The sequence below is a fragment of the Cibotium barometz genome, chromosome 51 (assembly GCF_041138505.1).
Source record: "Cibotium barometz isolate CiBa-2024 chromosome 51, ASM4113850v1, whole genome shotgun sequence".
NCBI lineage: Eukaryota > Viridiplantae > Streptophyta > Polypodiopsida > Cyatheales > Cibotiaceae > Cibotium > Cibotium barometz.
This window is the reverse complement of record NC_141096.1, coordinates 24,160,391-24,169,341: the sequence shown is the minus strand read 5'-3', so window position 1 is coordinate 24,169,341 and position 8,951 is coordinate 24,160,391. Positions and strand designations below refer to the sequence as shown.

General features: G+C 39.5%; 1 protein-coding gene across 1 annotated transcript; it reads left to right on the top strand.

Annotated features, from left to right (window-relative positions):
- The first annotated feature begins 4,666 nt into the window (after positions 1-4,666).
- On the top strand, positions 4,667-7,687 carry ARFC1 (ADP-ribosylation factor C1). The gene is made up of 2 exons (XM_086787457.1): positions 4,667-4,994; positions 6,728-7,687. Exons 1-2 carry the CDS (start codon positions 4,803-4,805, stop codon positions 7,088-7,090), a joined length of 555 nt encoding a protein of 184 aa, XP_086643583.1. The 5' UTR covers positions 4,667-4,802; the 3' UTR covers positions 7,091-7,687.
- The last annotated feature ends 1,264 nt before the right edge of the window (positions 7,688-8,951 follow it).

Below are 8,951 nucleotides of genomic sequence, written 5' to 3'. Positions count from 1 at the left end.
TGCATACCATCTAATGGACATAAATCATGCCAAAAGAAGCATTAAAATTGGTGGCCAACTCATCAATCCGGAGTATATGAACGTTGTGTTGTTCAAATAAAACTCCAAAGTAAGAAAGTGAAACACATGTGTATAACACTTAATAAAAAAACCCCTAGACACAAGTGATCTAGGCAGAACCTGATGAGTCCATAAAACTTGAAAAACATCCAATAAAAATCCACCAAAACAAACCGATCAACTGACCCATGATAGAATTTGTCTTAGGCTTAAGAAATTAAGCACAATCCACACTTTAATAAGTGCCAAAATAAATTATCATGGAAAAGTGTCAAAGGTGAAACACACTTTGAACGTAAATTATAACCATCAAAAGAAATTAAGGAACATGTCCAAAAAGAATGGCTAAATCATGGTAAAAAATCATGAATACATCGTTTAGAATTACTCCAAACATAAATATCCATTAATACGAGATATAATCGTATTGATAATATGCGAATAACACGCATCTATCTAATGTCAGCATGAGAAAACGTACTTCAACATTAAATAACCCTCAAAAATATTAAATTCTCGAGAAAAAGAATTTATCATGATTTTTTTCTAATTTTCCCTAATTTTTAAGGGCCTCAAAATATAATAATTTTGAATTCCACCAAACCTATCTTATGGCATTCCAAACCTATATTTTTCCAGAAAATTTTTAGCAATTAAATTTGCCAAAATACCATTGATATTTAAAAAATACCAATTTTTAGGATTTTTAAAAATAATTTCAGAATATTCCTAATTTTTCCTGAGAATCCCATCGTTCACGAAATTTCCAATTCCGCCCGATAATTCTCAAATCCTATGAAAATTTTTAATTTTAATGGATTTTTCTAATTTTCTGTCAAAAAATATATTTTTAAAGGAATTTGAATGGTCACGGGTGTCCGAATGGACACACCACATGCCAAACACCAACCCCACATTTTCTCGAAATTTAAAATAACCTTTGTCTAATTTTCCACTAATTTTTAAGAATTTTTTAAAATTTTTAAATTACCCCGAACGCATTTAGAATACGAACGGTCAAAAAATTTCGGAATTCCAACGGTTTTCCCGGAATACGGAAAGCCAAAAGTTTTGGGAAAATGAAAAGACAAAAAAAAAAATCAGAATGTGAAAGGTCAAAGGTTTTCGGAATACGGAAGGTCAAAAGTTTTTCCGCAATTCGGAAAGCCAAAAGGTTTCGGGAAAACGGAAAGCCAAAGGTTTTCCGGAAGATGAAAAGCCAAAAAAATTTATTAAGAAATTTCCAGGAATTTTTCAGAGATTTTTTAACCTCAAATTCCAATTTTTCTGAATTTTTTAAGGCTTTTTTCCCAAGCTTTTTTCTTGAAAAAACTCCAAAAGCTTTTTTTTTGAAATAAAAAACTCATTTTTTAAAAAAATGAAAAAAAAATAAAAATAAGCTTTAATTAGCTTATTGGAATTTGATTTTTTAGGGGGGGCATTTTTAGCCCCCCCCCCCTCCCGTCGCCTGCGCATGGAGAAATGAGAGAGAGGCTCTCTCTTCTCCCCTCTCTCCTCTCCTCCCTTTCCTCTCCAATTCCATCTCTCCTCCACTCTTTTCTCTCTCTCTCTGTGTTAATCAGAGAGAGATTAGCTTAATCTTTAATTAAACTTTTTTAAATTAAACCCTTAACATTAATTATGATTAATGTTAAAAAATTCATTATTTAAGAGAATTTTCACCCGAAAAAGAGAAAGAAAAATCAGATTTGAGAGGCGGAGAGAACCCCACGCACACGGGAGAGCAACTCATGCATCAACACGCTGTCCCCTACTGAATTTCAGTAGAAATTGACAGAAATTTGATCGCATTCCCGCGGAAAAAACCCGTAAAAATGTATAAAAATACATTTTTAATCATAAAAATGCTCAAAAAATTCTTAAAAAATTAGAAAAAATTTCTAAAAATTTTAGAAATTCAGGGAATCCATTCTACAAAAATATCCACCATAAAATTTATGGTATTTTTGTTTAAAAAAATCCATTAATGCTCGATTTTAACCATAAAAAATAGGAAAAAATAGCATTAACTCACGGTATTCCCCCGCAACGTCGATTCGTCCATTGAGTTGTAGTTACACACGTTCCAATCACCAAATCGATGATCCATGTGCAATTCATCAACACAAATCAACAAAAAATAACATTTTATTAGTAAATATTAAAATTTACTAAAAAAATCAACAACAATTAAATAGAGATTGCTCTGATACCACTGTTAAAACCCTAAGATCTCTCTAGATAATTGTTATGCATAAACATGCATAAATCAGGCATAAACTCAACCACCCAACCACCCCCGAGCCCAAGGGATACACACATGAATAATAAATGAAATACATCATACCTCTACCTTGATGTCCCATACCATCAAGAGGTATAACTCCAATCCAATAGCATGTAGCTAAAGTGTGAAATGGTAGATGAGTAGATATGGATCTCTACACAAGAGACCATAGCATAAGCCTCAAGCTTCCTAGCCTCCAAGCCCCCCAAGCTCCCTTGAGTGTGCCCCATGCCCCTATTATATAGGAGGGCCCTCAAGTGACTCTTGACTTTCCATTCCTCATGTGTGACCCTTGGATGCCTGACCCTAACCTTAAACCTTAAGGTTAGTCCTAACCCATACTCCACTAAAGCTTGTTCCCATGCTCCCATGCTCACAAGCCTAATGTGGGTTAGCCTCCTAGTATATGCACACATAATGTGTATATAACATAGCACACATAATGTACATATAACAATGATTGTCCATCATTCATGTCCATGAGTAACCCCACTATCGCCCCTAAGAACATCCTTACTAAAGAGAATCCTTTGTACAAGTACATCCTTACTAAAGAGAATCCTTTGTACAGGTACACTCATAGTTTACGAGATCCATGCATGTAACTTGTACAAAACTCACCTTGTTGGCCTTAATCATGTACATCCTTAAACTCCCCACATCTCCAAAAGCAAGTGCATTCATAGATGTCTAAATCTCCCATAAGTAGTTAAACCTGATAAGTAGTCCAAAAGCAAGTGCATTCATAGATGTCTAAATATCTAAACCTGATAAGAGATGAAAGGTAGTTGCTTTCATTTATAGGTCTTATCTTTTTCCCCACAATAACCACCTGACCAAGAAAAGTGCACCCTCAAGGCATCCTTGCACCATCTAGAAACATGTATCCAAGAAGACCCTAGGGCTAGGCAACCCCAAAAATATGTCCCAAATGTCTTCTTAGGTAGCATACTTACCAAATGAGAAATTTCTAGCTTGTAATTTCCTTCCCAAAGGGAGGCCCCTTGCCAACACCTTCTAAAGAAAGGTAATTACATGAGCTAGCATACTAGAGTTGTAGATTCCCATATATCTTTTGACCAACACTTAGGGCTCCACTTGACCCTCCATGTCTTTTGGAAGTCTTGCCCCCCTTTCTACACCCTTACTAGAGCCTAATGGCGATATATCCATCTAGCCCCAATCCTTCAAACACATCCCATCATAAAAAGCTTTTCAATAATTCAAAGCTTTGAATTTTTTTTAACTAATTGGTATATTCTAATAAATCATGCAAGTTGGGAGAATACCTATTTTCATGCTTTTATGTAAGTGTCACATTCTTCTTTTATGCTTTTTAATATTCTTCAAAGTTTTTTTGGGAATAATAATTATATATATATATACCGAGTCCTCACCAAGTTACAAAATTACATCTACAAAGTTTTGTAGACAGATTTACTAATTAGTATATTAATCATAAATTATGTATGTTCAAGTACATTTGTTAATAAAATTATTGTGATTATAAACAAGCCACCATGCTTAATTGTTTGCTTATAAATGTCAGCCACCATCAATCCTATTAAAGTTGCTTGTGGCCTACCTCAATGTGATGTGGGTTCTTTTGATTGTAGAACTAAATATACCATACATTCTTATGGTGGCATCTCGCCCTCTACTATATGTGTGCACAAACCACATCAACATGGAGTTCTACCTTGGCACCCCCAAAATGGTCGTTGATCTATCCCTATGTTTATTAGGATGCAAAGCAATTGTCATGTTTGAGGTATAATAGCATTACGATGGTTATTGTACATCCCAATGTATAAATGTTGCTACATGGCTGATTGACTAAAAGCTGCAGTTCCTCTAAAAGATGTCTTTGTTCTAAGGTATACAATTATTAGATTTATTAGAGGCTGTTGACTTATCTTGGTTAGTATTAATTGATTGATGCAAACCTATTTTGCACATAGGGGGCTCACTTTATGAGGGTGAATCAACGAAAACCTATTTCCACATTTTTTTTTGGGGGGGGGGGGGTCATTATGAGGTTGATAATTAATCAAACCTATTTGGACATAGGGAGCCTCACATTTATGAGGATAATAATTAGTGGAGCAATATGCAAACCCATTTGTACTACTTTCCTATAAAAAATATTATTATACCTCCAAGCTTAGGGTTATTCTTTATTAAAAATGGAATATGCGACAGCATATTCCGCTTCTTCACCTTTGAATAAAATGTATGTCTGTTGAAGATTTTACCGACGAGTTACGAAATGTGATAATCTTCAGCTTCATCATCACCATCATTACCATCTTCATCTTTGCTGACCGCCCTCACGAAAACACAGAGCAGAAAGAGGTGAGAAACAATTCCTGTGACAGCATCGTTTTCTGCGTTGCCTGCACCTTCTTCTTCTTCTTGGGAGGCTGCAGGGTGTGCGCGACGGAGTTGGGGGGCGATGGGGGCTTTGTTTTCGCGGCTTTGGTTCGCTCTTTTCCCTGCCAAGGAGTACAAGATAGTGGTGGTGGGTCTGGACAACGCCGGCAAGACCACAACCCTCTACAAGCTGCATCTAGGCGACGTGGTCGTCACGCAGCCCACCATCGGCAGCAACGTCGAAGAGGTCGTCTTCAAAAACATCAGATTCGAGGTGCTCCTCCCTGTCCCTCCTCTCAGATCGATCACTTTTTTATGGTTTTTCTTTTGCTTAAAATAAATAAATAATCCATTAAAATAATGTCCTCCCTCACAGTCGTCTGCGCATACGCTTCTGTACAGTATGTATCTTGGCCTGGATCTTCAGGCCCATCACAGATCCATCCCATCTTTGATAGAAGGGTCTGAATTTCTTCTGGTTCTGATTGGCGAAAATGAATGGAATGGGCACGGGAACACTGTGTGGCAGATTTGGCATAGCCGGTCAGGAATGTGCAGGCTGCTGTACGCGGCAAGGCGACCACTAAGATTGGGATTGTTCCCTCCTGTGATTTCGTCTTGAACATATCAGCACCGCCAAGACTGTACGGCAGGTCACCTTGGTGAATTCCAAGGGAATGTGGTCGGTGACTCCGTTGGCAACCATTATGGTGTCAACTATATTAAAAATGATCTATCTTTTACCCATTCTTGAAAAGAACAGCATTGCTTTGCAGAACCCAATTGGTCGAAAGCCTAACCCGCCGGTATGACTGAGCATGTTTATCATGTTGCATCACTTCTCCCTTGATGCATTTAGGTAGGGCTAGAGGAAAGATTAGGTGAAACTGTGTTTTGTCCGGGTAAAAGATGGCTGGTGTGGTTACTGATGTCATGGTCAGTGGGAAGCTCACATCACCTGCAATAACACCATCCATCCACTTTTCGACTCGCACATGCTGAAGAAAATGACAGCCTTCAGTCAGGGCTCGACACTCAAAGATTGAACAGAACAAGGGAAGGGTACAGTTGCAGCAGATTTTCATGGTAAGTGTGTTGGGAAAGCAAGCCATCCTGTCTTGAAGAACTTCATTGCCCTACCAACGTAGGGCAATGCGTATCGGTGCAGCGATCCAAGCAGAAGGGTACACCATACGGATTCAAGAGAAAGGGTACACCAGATCAGTTCAAGAGAATGCGCATACCGATCCAGAAGGAAGAGTACATCTGCTGCCAGACGAAGGGTATACTTACTGAAGGAAGGTTATGTCTGTTCAAGGAAGGCTCAAGAGACCTTCAGAGTAGATTCAGTTTGACTCAGTAGATTTCCTATAGTTGGGCGCTGGGGTCACCTAAAACTTTAAACCACATAGGAATGTTCCATGGTTCATGATGTTTTTCATAATAACTTAGCCCACCTATATGCCATGGCACGTTTTTACCTTTCAGTACGCTTGCAAGCGGTGAGCAGTGTAGGTGGTGAGTGTAAGATTACTAGTGCTGTGATTGCATTAACAGAGATAGATGTGCAGTTAGAAGACAAGCGAACATAACCTTACACTAATAATCCCATGCCAACCTTGTATTATGTACAATGAATGGAACAACTAAATATTTATAAGTACAAAGGTGATCAATTTCCTGCTGATTCCAGCCCAAGTTGTTGCGGATCCCAGATCTTCAAGCAAACATTGGCTGTTAGATCGTCTCTTTGCTTTCCAAGCATCTAAGCTTCTTGCTCGCTAGAAGGCCTTGAGTGCAGGATATTTGATGAGGAAGGGGTTCTATTCATAGGGATAATCCTTGTCCAGTTGGCCGACCTTTTGCAAGCCATAAAAAAGTGCTATTAAATGTGTACCATATCTATTGTATTTCTTCGAAACTTTACATATGCATATACTTACCATACACATAGTACTCGATGTATCTGACTACTTGTGCTGGTATTCTTGTCTTTATTTTGGCCAGGTTTGGGATCTAGGCGGCCAGGACAGTCTCCGGCCGTCTTGGGCAACATATTACAGGGGTACGCATGCTGTTGTGATGGTGGTGGACAGCACGGATCGGGCAAGGATTGCTCTTGTGAAAGATGAACTTTTCCGGCTGTTGCAGCACGACGAGCTTCAGCAATCTGTGGTGCTCGTCTTTGCCAACAAACAAGATCTCAAAGGTGCGATGACAGCAGCAGAGATCAGTGATGCACTTTCGCTTCACAATATCAAAAATCATGACTGGCACATCCAGGCATGCTGTGCTTTGACAGGGGAGGGTCTTTACGATGGCCTAGGATGGGTTGCACGACACGTTTCAGGGCAAAAGAGTGGAAGTTGACGGTTTTTTTTTCCAGCTAAAACTGATTACTGTCGTCGAAGTTCATGTGAACTTGCTGGGGTTCGTCTTTGATCACAAATCTAATGTTCTCAAAGTGATGATTTGCACACACTTGAGGTGTGGTAGGGTAGTACTTGCACTTTAATATTTGCTGCTTCAACTTTGCTTGCAAAATGACCTTTCAAGGGCCAAACCGTGTCATTGGTTTTTTGAATGTGTTCGCACAAGCAATCACACAACAAGTTACAAGTATGAGGTGTGGATGCTCTTACTAGCATTGTAGCATGGAGTTTTTGTTACCTCCCTCGGGTTTGGTTTGTTCCCCAAAGGCTGGTGACAGAAACCCTTCCTCTCCCTCCGCGCCCCCTCCCGCCCATTAGTGGGGGACACCATCTTGGCAACCTCCGAGGGGTGGATGATCAGTATTGGTAGTCTGTTGATGGACAATCTTACCTGTCCCACAGGCGTCACATGTTATGTAACCAGCCTTTGTGTGGTACTGCCATTCAATGTAACCTAACTCACACAGCTTTGGTAATGAAGTCCACTGTGAGCCTTTTAACTTTATAAGTAATGTGCATTAGTTGTTTGATGCAACCATCAGGAGCAAGAGGAGTTTATTGCCTTGTTCACAGCTACTTCTTTAAAACCATGCAGACATGAAAAGTGTTGTGCAATTGCAATTTCTTTAAATTCAATGTTCTCACAACTGTTGCACTATTTTCGTGACTCAACATGTACAGTCAACAAATGAGAACATAGTATTCATGCCTTCTCCTCATGATAAAATCCAAGTAGTTGCCTACATGTAAACTTGTGTGTCCTGTTTTATCCAAGTTTCCAGAAAAGAAGTTTTTCACAAAGGCATGTAAAACACACACACACACAGGGAGAGGGAGGGGGAAGAGAGAGAGAGAGAGAGAGAGAGAGGGGGGGGGGGGGGGGGGACATGTGGCTGCCCCCCTTCCTCTCCTCCCTTTTTCCCTCCCTCCTTGGGCTTCTGTCTGGCTCTTTTATGCCGCAACTTCAACTTGACGTCCCTGTCAGCTACATAAGCTATCCTGAGCATGAGAGAGCACAAGCAAGTTCCAAAGAAGAAAGCAAGGACCTGCTAGAGAGAGGATTTAGGCATGACACTTTAAAGCTTAAAGCTTTGGGGCTTGGGAAGTCTACAACAGTAGCACAAAGTGCACAACAAGCCCCAAGCAAGGTAGATGTAGTGAACAAAAAGCTCTTAATTCTTTACCAGAGCTGGAGGAAGAGGGAACATCGTTTGTTTTTCAAATAGGGATCCTTGCAATCAAGAGAGAGAGGGATGGTGCTAAAAAAAGAACATTGTATAAAGCCTTGGCATAAAAAAACCTTGGAATATTCCTTATGAACTAATTCATTTCCTTAATTTCAACCAATAGGGTAACCTATTTTGAGCATGAAGGAAAAAATGTTGCACTTGTGAATTCATTCCATTTCAGCCTTGTGTCCCTTCAACATTTCACTCATTAAATGCTACAACCTCATTGTAGCGGGCAGGTGCCATGTATGAGGAGTAGCCATTGTGTTGAGCATTCGGGAGCATGCCAATCCATTTAAAATTTGAATGTTGGCCATGTATGATCAATTGGTTAGGAGATCTAGCTTACATAGACTTGGCACCATGCCATGTAAGATGCATGTTAATGTGGGTCAATTGGTCACACTCTTGGGTAGGAGGAGATCTTCTAGGGACACCTTGTCTTTGGGTCTCGCCCTTGGATTGCAGGGCATCCAAACAACCTTAGACATGTCTAGAAGACGGTAGGTCTCTATTTTTGTATAATATGGTTATAGTCGGTTGATATAGTTGGTTTGGTCCATTTGGACT

What these genes read in the sequence shown, in the direction of transcription:
- ARFC1 (XM_086787457.1), top strand. Translation starts at nt 4,803, where the DNA reads ATGGGGGCTTTGTTTTCGCGGCTTTGGTTCGCTCTTTTCCCTGCCAAG. An exon ending in TCAAAAACATCAGATTCGAG is followed by an intron (nt 4,995 to 6,727) that starts GTGCTCCTCCCT and finishes TATTTTGGCCAG; the next exon opens with GTTTGGGATCTAGGCGGCCA.